The sequence below is a fragment of the Hypoxylon fragiforme genome (assembly GCF_022984875.1).
Source record: "Hypoxylon fragiforme strain CBS 206.31 chromosome Unknown GGS25scaffold_3, whole genome shotgun sequence".
NCBI classification, from domain to species: Eukaryota; Fungi; Ascomycota; class Sordariomycetes; order Xylariales; family Hypoxylaceae; genus Hypoxylon; species Hypoxylon fragiforme.
Window position 1 is genome coordinate 2,264,041 of NW_026054758.1, and position 14,531 is coordinate 2,278,571.

Consider the following 14,531-nt stretch of genomic DNA (forward strand, 5'->3'; position numbering starts at 1 on the left):
TCTATGATGCGCTGGTAAATGGCATCGTCTTGCGCATTCCCACCAACGATCACAAGCGTGCCATTCTCAGGGCCGACGTAGGGCGAATCCTGACGCCTGATAACCGGCTCCGTTGACGCGAGGGAAGCCAGGGCTAATATAATGCTAGGGGTGATGCTTTTCATTTTTACGGTATAGCCGTGAATGATGGAAAACTGTAACCACTCACCGGGCAAGTCGTTCTCTTACCTTTATAGTATGCGATAGTCTACGATCGGCTGTAAAAGAAAGATCCGATTGATGTTCCCCGCTCTCCCAAGGATGGAGATAACGAGACCTTCCTGTTCCATCGCGTTTTTATGCTGTTTTCTTTTACTTTGACAGCCAACCGGATTGTTTACTTGGATGTCGTGCAATTGGCAGCGTATATCGTCATATATGGCGTATATTTCGAGGTGTATTGATTTTTAATTACTGACTACCTACTAGGTAGGTAGGTACTAGGTATCCTTTGAGAAGTTGAGGCATGTTCGAAATCAATGATTTTAACGGGGGCTCTCTTTTGAATGAATAAAGTAAGAGAAGATTATAGCAGGTTCAGATTATAGCAGGTTCAGATTGAAACCTTGGAAATCAGGGAGACTAAATACCACTCTCGTCCGACTTTAATGTTCTCATTTGTATTGGCTGATATCGTCCACTTTCTCCTCGAAACATTGAATGAAAGCTAAATTTGACGGACACTAATGTAGGTACATCAATGATAGAGATGTAGATGTAGGGATGTTAGACTTTTCCTGAGGAAAGTTAATAAACAACAAACGCTCATCAATATGATAGTATTATACTGTACCTACCCCAACTTCTCGTGCAACGATAAGCAACCCTGCAAGCCCGACTAACCCCCCTTGCCCCTGATCCCCCTCCTTTTCGTTGACCTATGGGGCGAGACATTCTACCGGAACAGCCTGTAAGATTTCTTCCTTTTTGTCTCGTTTGTCTGTTCCAGATAACGAACTTGGAAATCACAGATTGAATCGATCTATCTACATAGTACAATACTGTACAATACATGTATCCAACATGCTAGTAGTAACATGGGTAAAGTGATAGATAACCGATCCTACCAGTATGGAACATTCGCCAATATCTCCAATGGCATTCTCACCAATCCCACCACCACCACTGCTACCACCATCACTGCTACTACCACATTTGCAGATGCATCTGGCATAATTAACATCGATACCGCAACAACCACACCATCAATGACGGCAATGGCGACAACGTCCAAGACCGGCGATGCTGATGTCACACTAACCGATGCCATTCAACAAGAACATGCCTTGAGCTTCTGGCAAGCCGTAAAACTATACCCAAAGGCCGTTGGCTGGTCGGCCTTCGTGTCCATGGGTGTTATCATGTTGGCCTTCGACCCCCAGATCATTGGGAACATGTACGCTATGCCACAATTTCAAAAGGATTTTGGGGTTGAGTTGGACGGTGATGTGTGTATTATTTATATACCTACCTGCCTACTACTTACCTACACCTACCCAACATAGCACCTACTAGGTTACCTAGTAGGTGCATGAGAAAGAGCAAAGGATGAATCAAAAAGGAGAGAAATCAAAAGAGCTAACGTCCTTATTAGTATGTCATCCCAGCCGCATGGCAGACAGGCTTATCGCTGGGAAATCCCTTAGGTCAAGTCGTCGGCGCACTGTTCTCCGCCTACCCCATGGAACTCTTCGGCCGAAAGTGGGCATTCTTCGGCTGTATCCTCTTGACGGCATGCCTGGTATTTATTCAATTCTTTGCCCGCTCGCTGCAGGTCCTACTCGTGGGCGAGCTGCTAGGTGGACTAGTGCTCGGATGCTTCGTCGTCATTGGACCAACGTATGCATCCGAGGTTTGCCCCATGGCACTCCGTGGATACCTGACTTCCTATACCAACTTATGCTTCGTCACCGGACAGCTGTTGGGGAACGGCGTCACTGCCGGGACGGCCTCGCTCGGAAACCACTGGGCCTATAGCATCCCCTTCGCCCTGCAGTGGTTCTGGGTCGTGATTATCATCCCCGGTATATTCTATATCCCCGAGTCGCCGTGGTGGTTGGTACGTAAAGGTAGGAATGAAGATGCGAAGGATGCCTTACGACGGTTATGCTCCGAGAAGGTGGATGTGGATGCGACATTAGCTGTCATCGCCGAGACAGATAGGCTTGAGCTGGAAATGGAGGCAGGTAGCACGTATCTAGATACTATAAAAGGCGTCAACCTACGCCGGACTGAGATCTCCACCGGCGTATATACTACACAAGTTCTCAGTGGCATCTACCTGATCAATTACGGAACTTATTTCTTCGAACAGGCGGGATTGCCAACTCAAGCCGCATTTAATATGGGTATTGGCTTCTTAGGTTCGTTTCCATCAAAACATCCGCACCCGGCACTGCGAGTGCTAACATAAGTCATACTCTGTAGGGGTAGGTTGGGTTTGTACCGTTATCTCGTGGTTCCTGATCGCCCGGTTCGGGCGAAGACGTATATTCAACATCGGCTTATCCGTCCTGATCGTTCTCATGTTTATCATCGGCATTTTGGACACCATCCCGGGTCGGCCGTCGGGTGTCGCTTGGGCCGAGAGCTCGCTCATGCTGGTCTGGAACGGCGTGTACGACTTATCCATCGGACCCATCACCTTTGTGATCCTCGGCGAGTGTTCTGCGACGCGCGTTCGGTCCAAGACGATCGCGGTGGCCACGGCCGCGCAGGCAGTTGTTGGGATCGCTATGACCGTTGCGATTCCGTACATGATCAACCCCACGGAGGCGAATATGCAGGGAAAGCTAGGATACTTCTTTGGCGGCCTGGGTGTCCTCTGCCTGCTCTGGAGCTATTTCCGGATCCCCGAGACGATGGGCAGGACCTATGAAGAGTTGGATATTCTGTTCGATAGAAATGTCCCTGCAAGGAAGTTTAAAGGCTACCAGGTGGATATTCCTGCCGTCTCAGCAGAGAGCTGAACGGAATGAGTTCGTTTCTCTACCCATTCCCCATTACTCAATATCCAGCCCTTATGCTGCAATCTATAACATGATATCATTCCCATTTATGTTTATCCCCTTTCCTACCTAGGTACTTGCCTGGGCATGCTGACGCATAGCTTACATCGTTACCGCTGTTCTCTCATTTGCCATTTGTTTGATTTTTGCCATGTGACGCAGTATCATATTCAGATGATGCGTGGGTAAGTTTTCCCATTTTCGATCTAGACCGTATCATTTCTCAGTTTCTGCACAAGATCGTCCAATTAGCCAATTCGATTTGCCAAGGGAGAGGGTCATGAAGCAAGAAAAAAACGGAACCGCCTACTCCACATCGTGACCGCTGGCTCGCTTGGGATATTGACACACAGCCCCCGATATCTTGGCGGTGAGACTGATATCGTACATACTTGGCCCCCAGTCCAGTCAAAGACATAGATATTCTGCCAAGATTCCCTGGGAAACAAGTTAAGCTGCTTGCAGATAGTAAAGTAGCATTAGATGCTGTATCTAGGGGATATTTATTTTCAAGGGTGCTTTCCGAGTACGCCTTACCCCGTAGTTGCGGCTGGCAAATTTACGATGTCTTAATTCGTTCGATCCACCGATTCGTTTCCTTTCTGTTCCTGTTCATCATTATCTTCTTTGGCCAGAATTTCTTGGCGTGTTTTTATTGTTGTTGTTATTTTTATCTTTAACTCGAGGGTAGTATAAACTTAAGTATTACAAAGAAGGGCATGAATTCATTGATGTTATTATACGTACGCGACTGCGGAGAGCGATGATAAATATGGACTATAATCTCGACGAGCTAGACGCTGCGCTTAGCGAAGCCCGGCACCAATCCCTCGCCGTGGCCGGCCCCCCTCCGGACCGCAACTCCAGTCGTCGGACGGCCGCGAGTACCCGCCGCGGCAGCTTAGTTCCTGGCGCCGGCGCCTTCTCGTCCGTTACGCAGAAACCAGGGAAGAAGCAATCGTATAAGCTTGACGAGCTCAACCTCTTTAATTTCGACCTCCGCGATCTAGTCCGCGAGGCGTTAATTATAAAGGGCGGTGAGAGCCGGGTTTCGTACCACGAGTATGCCGTCTTTGATCCTACGGAGCCGGACGGCGAGCCTCGGTCACCGAGCATTATGTCAGAAGGCGAGGAGGGGTTACAGATGTTTCGAGACGCGATTAGAAATGGCCACGGTCTGGATGACGAGGTAAGAGGAAATCTTGTATCTGACTAAAATTAAAATTTACGCATCATGTTTTGGGGAACGGATGGGTCGTGCTGTATCCAAGTTATGGGATAGGAAACCTCATGAATTTCTATCTGCCTAGGTACCTACCTAGAGAACAAGATGATGATTTAGCAGATATTAATTCGATGTCTTGCATAGGGAAATTTTACACCTAACCCAAGAGGGAAACATCTGCTTCAGGGTAGGATGAGACAAGTGTAAGTAAATCTACATCATTTCATTGGTATCCTCCAGCTCCAAGTCACCCTAGCGAAGGCGCTGCTTAGAGGCCGATAGCGCGATGAAATTAAAGGCTAAAAAGAACCATAAACAGCATTGCCCACCGACGCCCTCGCAATATCGAATTGGAAGGTCCAGGCGCGAAGTCCCCTGATGGCATCCACCTTACGGTAGAAGACTACGAGTCTCTGGGCTTACATTCGGGCACCCTACCCACTCTGCAGCGTGTAACTCTCGAGTCCTCGTTCTGGGACACGAGGAGGGAGACTTTCTGTAAGTTCCCACAAGATCGTGACGTACTGTCTAGCCCACCTTAGGGGGCAAAAGTATGGAAGGGGGGATCATGCATTGTTCTACCCACTTATACTCCATCCATCTGCTTTCACATGTTCCAATATTAAACGATACTAACACGCATCGAGACTTGATTCTAAGTTTTTCTTCTAGTCCACAACCGCCGTACGATTTCCTTTCCATGGCATACAAATTGAAGACCCGCACAGCGACGGCCCTGGTAAGGCGGTCCTTCGACACGCGGTGGCATGCCGAAGATGCGCTGGATGAGTACGAGCGCCGCCTCGACTCGTGCCGGGCACGCTGGTCCCACCCGCTCGTGCTCCCGGTTGTGCTGCTACAGGTGCAGCTGTTCCGCACCGAGGAGGCAGTGCAGGCCAACAATGGCGAGGTGCTAGAGCTTGAAGCCCACGTTGACGCCGTCACGGGCACCACCGGACAGGCCAACGCCGAAGCCTGGCGACGGAACAACCTCCAGACGGCAGCAAAGCATCGGCCTCTGCAGCCCCTGAAGCGTTTGTCTTCCGGCCTTAAGGACATGGTCGAGAGCAAAGTCGGGAGCGGGCGGCAGCACAGCCACGACTTCGCGAACGCCCAGGCCCAGGCCCGGGCGGCCAGGACACCGAGTCCTGAGACTACTAGCAGCTTCTATGACCCGGACTACGTTCCACCGCAGACGATCCACCTGATGAAAGAGGCGCACGACGTGCTTAAGGGGGCCATCCGACTTCTTGATACGCTACGGTGGATGGAGCGCGCTTTAAAACTGATCATCCAAGCAGGCGATGAGCTAGACGTTCGGATGAAGGAGCTGCGGGCTAACGCGATAGCAAAGGGGCAGCAGATCCCGGAGCAAGAGGGTGAAGAAGGGGAGGACGAGCTGTCGGTGCACTGGCACGAAATCCGGCAGTACCTGGACTGCACGTGGCGGCTGTGCACGTCGCTAGAGACGGACCGGCGCATGTCGGAGCTGCGGTGCCGTGCGCAGATCGACATCATCTACTCCAAGATGGCGCAAGAGGACAACAACCTGAACGCGCGCATGGCCGTTGCCTCTACGCGCGATAGCTCCTCCATGAAGGCCCTCGCCGTCATCACCGCCATCTTCCTGCCCGGTGAGTACATCGGCACGCTATTCGGCGTGTCCATGTTCAACTGGGAGACGGGGACGGCGGGGGACCCAGCAGCATCGCAGGACGCCGCGCGCGGGTGGCCGCACCCCGTCGTCATGCCCTCTTTCTGGATCTACTGGGCCTTCACCATTCCCTTAACCCTCGTCATCGTCGCGGGGTGGCGCGCCTGGTGGGTCAACCAGGACCGCTACTTCCGCCGCCACCTCAGCACCGACCTCAGCAACGAGCGCTACTGGACCACCGACGGCCGTCCCCGCGACCTCGAGACCACCTTCGCGCAGGACTTTTTCAGCGGGCTGATCAGTGTTAGCGGTGCCGGGAGTTCGACGAATAGTACGATTCTGGGGAAGCAGCACAGCCAGAATCACCGTTCGCATTCGCATTCGCATTCTCCTTCTCCTGCCCCGGTTAGGCCTGGAGACGCGCACTTTGCGAAGGCCCGCAGCCGCACGCCTGTCACGGGCCCCGAGGGCGGTGTCCCGACGTTGTTGACGCCGAGGCCGACTTGGAGCCCGCATACTACCTCGAACAGCGGTAGCGGCATTTTGAGAGAAAGGGAGAGGGAAAGGGAAAGGGAAAGAGAGAAGCATATGACGGACTCGGAGCGTGAGGGCGAAGTGGAGGGAGAGGGCGATGATAGGGCGGTGCGGTTTAGACATATTTCGTTTGCGAGGGGGCCGAGGCCGAAGGAGGTGGAGTCTGTGGTTTGAATGAAGGAATGAATGAATGATGAACTTTGAATGAATAAACTGAGAATTAGGGCCAGCGGGGGTTGAAGATTGAAGAGGATGCGGTGTGAGGAAGTGAGCGTTTTGATTTTGGCTTTGAACTTCGATTTTTAGTACCTACCTACCTACCTACCTATATGATAGGAGAGGAGGGAGGGTTACTTACTTGCTGTCTATCTTGGACGGCAAGCTGAGGTTGAGGTTGGATTTAGGGATCTATGTGTTATGTGGCATGTTTGTATGTGTGTATGTATGTCTTTCGAGCTCGAGCGTGCTTTTGGGTGGGATTGTTATTACTTAGAATTATACATGCAGTACATACCTACCTAGGTACCCCTATATATCTACTTTAGATAGGTAGTATTCAAGCAAGAGTAGACAAGTAGTCATAGGTATCAATAGATATGTATACATATATGAAGTAGTTACAAACCCCTTTGCTATGTACTCGTTAGACTCATGAGATTTCCTATATAGACCAATATCTGCATAATGCCGCATGGCAAGTACATAGTTATTATATTACATTAATTTTCATTCCCCCTTAAAGCCTTCCCCCTCAAGCCCCTTTCCAACCATGAATTACCTAACCTAGTACCTAACACCCAGTAGGTAGGTTGGTGAACCTCATAACCATATATTCATGAAGCCACACAGGGACAGACGGACGGACGGACGGACAGAAATGCAAGATTCCTTCCGGTCAACGCCGAGCCCCTAAGTAGGTAGGTAGGTAGGTAGGTGGGTGCACCTTACAATAAGCCGACCCCCCGAATCCAGCCCTCGCACTCATCTCATACTTACTTACATCCATCCAACACATACACACATACACACATAAATACACACGCGTACATAGATACATAGGTACATTTGTACATCAATCAATCAAAGCCATGAACCCCCCCCCCCCCCTTACAAATGCAGCACCTCAGCATGCGCCTTCAAATACGCATAACTCGCATTCCGAAAATCATCGCTCAACAAATTCGTCCTGCCCCCCGCCCAGAACTGCATCATCTCCCCGCCCTGACCCTCATACCTCGGCCACGCCCGCATCGCCGAGTCGAGCCCCGCATTCGGATCCATGTCGACGACGAAGTCGATGTAGTAGCTCTTCATGTAGTTCGTGAGCGGGTTCGGCACGAGGGAGAAGTAGACCTGCAGCACGTCGGAGGCGTGCACGGTGCCGAGGACGGGCGTGCCGTAGTCGAAGGACGAGAGGTACGACCATGCGGGGATGTCCGGGTGCAGGGACAGGGCGTGCGAGAGGAAGATGCGCCGCGTCATGACGAACGACATGTCGCCCAGGATCGCGGCCAGCCGCTTGAACTGCGGGTACACGGCGTTGAGCAGGCCGGTGTTGTAGGGGCTGCCGGCGGCGGGGGACGGGTCGTAGGTGGCGACGAGGCCCGCGACGACGGAGCGGTCGAGCGCCGGGAAGAAGTTGGTCCAGAGGTAGTCGACGAGCTCGGCGGTCGTCGTCACGTTCGCTTGGAAGAGGCTGAACATCGTCCCCTCGTCCTCCTGGTTCCCGATGATCATGGGCACGGCGGCGTATTTGCCGTCGCGCGCGAGGATCTCGGGGGACTGGCGCAGGGCGACGCCGTCGGGGCGGGGCAGGTAGGAGAGCGCCATGGAGGTGTAGCTTAGGATGCCGGGCACGCTGTTGGCGGCGTGCAGGAACTTGTCGTAGGGGGTCTCGCGCAGGCACTGCAGCGTATCGCTAGCGTGAGTGCAACCCGCCTCGCGGACGACGGTGTCATATATGTCCTGGCTGCGGGGGCAGTCGACGGGGTCGGTGGGGACGAGGCTGCCGCTGTTCATGATGGCGGCGCGGAAGAGCTTCTTCCCCTTGTACGTATTGTCGCCGTCGTAGAGGGCCATCTGGTCGAACACCGACATCGCGCCCGCCGACTCCCCCCAAATCGTCACCTTCTCCGGGTCCCCGCCGAAGTCCGCGATGTTGTCCTGCACCCACTCGAGCCCCATGCGCTGGTCGAGGAGCCCCAGGTTGGCCGCGCCGTCCGCGAGCACCTCTTTGCCGCCCATGAAACCGAAGGCGCCGACCCGGTAGTTCACGGATACGAGGATAAAAGGTTTTCCCTGGGGCACGGCCTCGGAGAGCAGGGGCGCGCCGTCGTACATCTGGGGGGAGCCGAGCTCGAAGCCGCCGCCGAATATCCAAAAGAGCACGGGGAGCTTCGCGTCGGGCTTGGTGCCGACGGGCCGCTGGACGCGCATCGTCAGGCAGTCCTCCGTCTGGTCCGTGGCGACCTGCAGGAGGGGGAGGTTGGTCAGGCTGCCGATGGCCGACGTGAACAGGTCGCCGCCCGTCGAGAAGAACATCTGCGGGCAGGCCGGGCCCAGACCGGTGGCGTCTAGTGTGCCATAGGAGGTGTTGAGGCGCTGCGGCGGCCGTAAGCGCAGGTTCCCGACGGGTGCCTGCGCGAAGGGGATGCCGGCGAAGTTCTCGACGACGCCGACGGCACCGATGACGGTGCCTTGGGCTGTGACGACGGTGGTGGTTGGTACCCGTTTATCTTCGGTTTGGGTGGGAGCGGGAAGGGCATGGGTGAGGCTGGCAAATATGGCTGCCGTCGATGCCAGGGGGGCGAGGATATTATACAACATTATGATGGGTGGCTTTGATACACGGCGCAGTGGGTAGAGGGAGTAAATATAATCCTGGAGAGATACCTATATACTAGGGAGGTATACGAGTGTGTATATATAGGTATATATAAGGTTACCTAAGTAGGTACTGGGTAGGTAGGTATATATATCAGAGACACGTCGGAAATATATGAGATGAGCTGTCTCCTTACACCGGGCACCACCAGCTTAATTAGTCGAATACATGTATCACCGGCCATCGTATTCGAGAGGATACAGAGATCCTATAAATACTTTGCTCGCTTCGCTTAGATGGCATGCTATAATCTGTCGAGGGGGGCGTCAAGGGATGAGCTAAGTCAGCACAAGTTGCTATAGTAGGTATGTACACCTTAGCTGGGTAGGTATTCATGTCGTTCTTCTGTCCACATGGTCTCTACTTAGTTACTTGACTAAACTTGGCCTTAGGGGAAGGGGAGGAGGATTGGGGGGGCACAGGAATGCATGCGTCTCGATGCAAAGTGAACAAAGTCCGCACATCGATCCGCACAGATTACCCAAAACTTCGTAGTCTACCTAGGTAGTTTACTCCAAGGTACCCGACTGTAACTATTGTGCCTAGCTACATGTAACTATTATCGAAACCCCGTCGTTCGTCTTCTAGAAAATTTTATAGCCTAGCGACTCGAGAGGGACGTTAAAATGGCTTCGCCGTATTGCTAACTAACCTGGGTTTTTTCTCATGTCTAAAATAACTGATCAAATAATAAGCTTATACAAGGATATATAGACATCGTAGGATTCTAGTGCCAATTCCAGTAACTAAATCATCGAAACGGTCTGGCTTAGTATGTGAGATCTACTGGAATATTTGCTGTTCCTGACGCTTGCCGAGCGTCTATTAGATATTTGGGTCGATGAGCCAAGGATTCGACTTGTATATTGGAGATGTAGAGGGTGGTATGTGGTGGTATATGGTGGTAGAGGATGTGAGAGGACACGAGAGGACGTGAAAGGATGTGGTAATAGTGAGAGGATGTGAGTGGCCGGAAGTAAAGTTAGCCTTGGAGGTATCACTAGCTGATGCCGAGGTCAGCAGTACATATTTGTAGATATATATGTACTTGAGAGGCGTATGGAAATATGTTGATACTATATGTAGTACTATGTAATACTATGCAACCTTACTAGTACCTGGCCAGTACTTCACTATTATTGCAAAAGTACATGCTAGCGTATCATGCAAGTAATACCTGCTTTGCTTTGCATGTGTAAAATATAGAGTTGATTAACGGGCCGCAAAGTTGGGGATATTTGCACTCCAATGACGGCATCGTGCTACCCCAGCCAAGCAACCGCCAGTGACAGGTGACGGGATCGAAACTTTGAATTCTTGTAGCATTAGTTATTTTGCGGGGTAAAGGTACTACCTTCTTCAAATGTTCTTTTTATTTACCTAGTACGTACTACGTAGCCAGTCCTTGTTTTTGTTTTCAACGTTGTTCTTTTTAAACCTCCATGTTCCCCATCTTCTCCATGTCCTCCGAAGACTACCTACCCCATCTTCCAACTATTAGTACCGCCATCATCATATTGATCCCTCTATTGCCATTTTCGGTCATATGGCCGTACTTGATTGATGGACAAGAACCCTGCAACGTATTGTTGTTCATCCGAGTAATAAACGGCGATGCCATCCCAGTCCAGCCCAGTTCATCTCAGCTCAGATAGATGGATCCCCTATTCCCCATTTCCAACCAAACTACCCAGGTAGGCATTCAGATAGCCATTTAAGTAGCCTCGAAGGTGTGATGGTGTTATCACCCATCTGTTTTCAGTATCTGCTTCGGTCACGATAATTTTAGCGGTTGTTACTATGTATAAGGTTAGGTAGGTGGCCCGGCGGCACAGCTTCGATAGTTCGTTATATGCCAATCCAGCGGCAATCGAGCGGCACAATTGCAAAAAAATTTCAACGTCTCTGAAATTATTATCCACGCATCGGTCTACTCGTTTGCTCACGCCATCGTACTTATCCACCGTACTTGTGCCTCCTCGAGGCCGGTGTCCCTTATTTATGTATCTCATAAGGGGTGCTCTAGAATCTCAGAGTACTATTCATCAGCACACAAAACCCGACCATATATAATCATGTTCAACATGATTTGAATGGACATGTGGGATTTGGAGCGACTCCAGCGACTCCGGTGACTTTGACTCCGTGTGCTGTGGGACCCGTCGGATTGTGATCAATACTTTCCTATCATTTTCAAAAGATCCGGTCCCACACGTGGCATATACGCTAATCATCCTTCGGCATATCTTGACCTAGGTGGAATGCCTCTAGGTTAGTACACTAGGTACCTATGTATGTAAATAGTAAGCTTCAATGCTAGGGTCAAAGAGTCGTTTGCGCTATTGGGTAGACTCTATCTTGTTGTGTAACGTAGGTATGTATCTCGGCGGTTAGAGGAACACTGTCACCTAGCTCTCCCTTCATGCGATGTTCCCCCGCCTCTTGCTAAAGTCGTTGCCGAGCCGCGAGCAGCCTCTAACCTGAAAAGTAAGAAGGTTCTAGACTATATTGTCGAGGGGACGCAAAAGAAGAAGAAAAAAAGAACGCAAAAATCCGCGTTGCGCGAAATTAATATAATACGAATACGGAGCACATAAAATCCATCCTGAGTGATCGTCAAGAAAGACATTGCAAAGGACTCCTTATTAGTCTCAGGCGAATATCGTTGACCTAGTTGTAGAACTATCCTGTTAGATGGAATATTTAGTGGTCTGTATTATAAGTAGTGAATTATTATTCCTCAAGACGCTTGCGGTGTTGCTCCGTGTTGCTCCGTGTTGCTCCGCGTTGAAAGGCTATTCGCCGATCTTAAAGTCAAACTCGGGCTGATAGCTGTGAGCTGAAAATCCATTGCTGTAGAACCGGACAAGAAAGTCTAAGTCGGCTTCTTCCAGCATCGTAGGCCAACCGAATTCATGATAATCAAACTCCTCGCCCTCTCTTGCGGTGAATTTTCGATCATATATATCGAATTCTACAAAAGTTTCATAAAGGGTCATGAACCTCGGGTCAAGGCGTTCATGATGTTGACAGAACCCGATGATATCACGACGGTAGGGTAACAATTTGCGGATTTCGACTTTGACATCAGCGGGGCCTTTTCTGTTGTAGCTCTTCGGTGATATTTCAAATTCATAGGTATTTATATGATTGATACCTTTGAACTCATAAACAACTCGCTTAAGGACGGCCTTGGTATCGGTATAATGGGTATAGGCAGAGGCGATAAATAGGGTTCCCCTAGAATTTGGATGGAAAATAACGCGGAGATTCGAGATCCATGATCTTTGAGACCCAATATCCAAGCCATGGTGGTCTCGTAAAGGGGAAGTTGGAAGGGCCGAAAGTTTACCGCCGAATTCCCAGAGAAAAACATCTCCACTGAAGAGAATAATGGCGACCCTAGATCCTTCGGTTACAGCATGATTGATAGACCCTGGTAACTTTTTCTGCAGGTAATTGTTTGTAATATGATCCCATGCGACTCTGAGGCTAGGTTAGAGTTAATCTAAAGATTGTCCAGATACGGGATTACGTACAAGAGACGATCCATGGAACCAACGATGAGCCGATTTCCAAGTGCCAGGAGTTGGAGTGCTGGGCCGACGAGCGGGCCCGTTGGTACATTGAAAACCTTCCGAGTTCGTGACCAAAGACTATCAACAACCACGATACGGCGTTTAGCAAGCCACGCTATCTTGCCATTCGAGTATAAAGCATCCCAGTACGCTAGGCTATTTGGTTCGGGGTCATCATGATGGCGACCAAATTGCGCATACGCAGTTGACGTGTCCGCATTGCTGCCATGATAGACTGGGTCGAGCTTGAAGAATGATTCATGCTCCCAAGAGAAGGGCTTCGCAAAGCTCGATTGAACACAGGCCCATCGTACTCGTCCTACTTTGTGAAGAACCCTGAGGGAGTCCTCTGGACTGTCCTGAGTATCTCCAGAAACTGGTCTTAAGGAAGGACAGAATCTATTAACCACAGCTCTTATGACAGGAGTAGAAAGAAACTTGTCACGCCATCGTCTGGATACTGCAAGACAGGCAACGTATTGGTGCAGATCCAGGAAATCGGTAATTTGTCCGACAATCTCAATTGGAAGCTCGCTAATTATGTCAATGTTGGTTTTAGAAAGAAGTATTTTTAGATATCGGTGTTCTTCGCTGGTGAGAGAGCCGCCAGCTACGAGTTGACGGAGTTGTGCGAAACGCGCTGGGTTACTTATACCCCCTTCTGCCCTTTCAAGAGGAAGGTCCGGGAACCCCATTTGACGACGAATGGATTATTACGAATTTTTGTCGAAGAAGTAATTGATTCTCTTCAAAGTTGTCTATCCGATGTCTTGGACTGAGACTTGTTCTTTAGTAGTGAGTTTTAGAGATTTGCGTGTTTACAAGTGTACATAGTAAGTTAAGGGAGGAATAGACATCTGGTTAATAAGATATGATATGTAACGTGGAGTGGTTTGGTAGGTACCTTAAACCTTGAACCCTGAACCTTGAACTTCCATGTTGGCCCTCAAGGTTGAACATTGCTAATCTGTGGCGATTGTGGCTTACCTATGGCTTTAGTGCAATGTAACATCAAATGTGCAATCAACTTGAATCGTTGCAGTGATGATTGAAGCATTAACCTTTGCACCAATCAGAAATGTACAATCTAGAGTCATCAATAATACCGTGAACACATGCATTGAATGTGGTTAATATAACTCTGGAGTATCACATTGCGAGGTTTAATGCAGTTAATTCGAATCACCTGCATTTGAGTCAATACTTTCCGCCTCATTATTGGCATTATTGGCATAACGTGACATTCTCTACCTTCTCTACCTTCTCTACCGACCTCCACCGTTGTCAAGGCTTCCTTCATGAAGCCTTCATCCTAATGCTTCTCTACATTGGTATCAACGATGAGCTTTCGTCTTGATGCAAACAACCTAAATTCGTATCTTCTGCCCCCGGCTTTGTCGACGCTAGCGAACCTGGCTCAACCCGACTCGACTCGGCGATGTAAGGGGTCGTATTTGACAACACATGCTTGAACTTGGAAGTTATGGAAGTTCTTATAGTCATCTTAATGAGTTCAAGTTGGGTGGACAGACTGAGGTTGTTCTCGATAGACATGCCACCACCAGAACTTTGTCATAGCGTTGCCGTGTAGTTAATGGCGTGCAGCGAA

General features: G+C 50.1%; 4 protein-coding genes across 4 annotated transcripts; 2 read left to right on the forward strand and 2 right to left on the reverse strand.

Annotated features, from left to right (window-relative positions):
- Window positions 1-1,256: 1,256 nt before the first annotated feature.
- On the forward strand, window positions 1,257-3,008 carry GGS25DRAFT_513455 (putative maltose permease; the record flags this gene model as incomplete). The annotated part of the gene is made up of 3 exons (XM_049262880.1): window positions 1,257-1,487; window positions 1,634-2,402; window positions 2,467-3,008. The coding sequence occupies 3 exons, from the start codon at window positions 1,257-1,259 to the stop codon at window positions 3,006-3,008; spliced, it is 1,542 nt and encodes a 513-aa protein (XP_049119035.1).
- Window positions 3,009-3,638: 630 nt separating this feature from the next.
- GGS25DRAFT_188513 (uncharacterized protein) lies at window positions 3,639-7,045 on the forward strand. The gene is made up of 4 exons (XM_049256692.1): window positions 3,639-4,236; window positions 4,417-4,475; window positions 4,592-4,770; window positions 4,920-7,045. The coding sequence occupies exons 1-4, from the start codon at window positions 3,811-3,813 to the stop codon at window positions 6,632-6,634; spliced, it is 2,379 nt and encodes a 792-aa protein (XP_049119036.1). The 5' UTR covers window positions 3,639-3,810; the 3' UTR covers window positions 6,635-7,045.
- Window positions 7,046-7,383: 338 nt separating this feature from the next.
- GGS25DRAFT_188739 (sterol esterase) lies at window positions 7,384-9,658 on the reverse strand. The gene is made up of 3 exons (XM_049256693.1): window position 9,658; window positions 9,481-9,595; window positions 7,384-9,416 (listed from the first exon to the last, which is right to left on the reverse strand). The coding sequence occupies exon 3, from the start codon at window positions 9,284-9,286 to the stop codon at window positions 7,568-7,570; it is 1,719 nt and encodes a 572-aa protein (XP_049119037.1). The 5' UTR covers window positions 9,287-9,416; window positions 9,481-9,595; window position 9,658; the 3' UTR covers window positions 7,384-7,567.
- Window positions 9,659-11,747: 2,089 nt separating this feature from the next.
- GGS25DRAFT_188763 (uncharacterized protein) lies at window positions 11,748-13,805 on the reverse strand. Its single transcript, XM_049256694.1, has 2 exons — window positions 12,884-13,805; window positions 11,748-12,830 (listed from the first exon to the last, which is right to left on the reverse strand). Exons 1-2 carry the CDS (start codon window positions 13,615-13,617, stop codon window positions 12,140-12,142), a joined length of 1,425 nt encoding a protein of 474 aa, XP_049119038.1. The 5' UTR covers window positions 13,618-13,805; the 3' UTR covers window positions 11,748-12,139.
- Between the last annotated feature and the right edge of the window lie 726 nt (window positions 13,806-14,531).

Bases quoted from the DNA above. Each gene is read 5' to 3' on its own strand.
- GGS25DRAFT_188739 (XM_049256693.1), bottom strand. From the start codon at position 9,286: ATGTTGTATAATATCCTCGCCCCCCTGGCATCGACGGCAGCCATATTT.
- GGS25DRAFT_188513 (XM_049256692.1), top strand. From the start codon at position 3,811: ATGATAAATATGGACTATAATCTCGACGAGCTAGACGCTGCGCTTAGC. The intron at 4,476-4,591 runs GTAAGTAAATCT...AACCATAAACAG, and splicing joins CAGGGTAGGATGAGACAAGT to CATTGCCCACCGACGCCCTC. The intron at 4,771-4,919 runs GTAAGTTCCCAC...ACACGCATCGAG, and splicing joins CACGAGGAGGGAGACTTTCT to ACTTGATTCTAAGTTTTTCT.
- GGS25DRAFT_188763 (XM_049256694.1), bottom strand. From the start codon at position 13,617: ATGGGGTTCCCGGACCTTCCTCTTGAAAGGGCAGAAGGGGGTATAAGT. The intron at 12,831-12,883 runs GTACGTAATCCC...ACCTAGCCTCAG, and splicing joins GGTTCCATGGATCGTCTCTT to AGTCGCATGGGATCATATTA.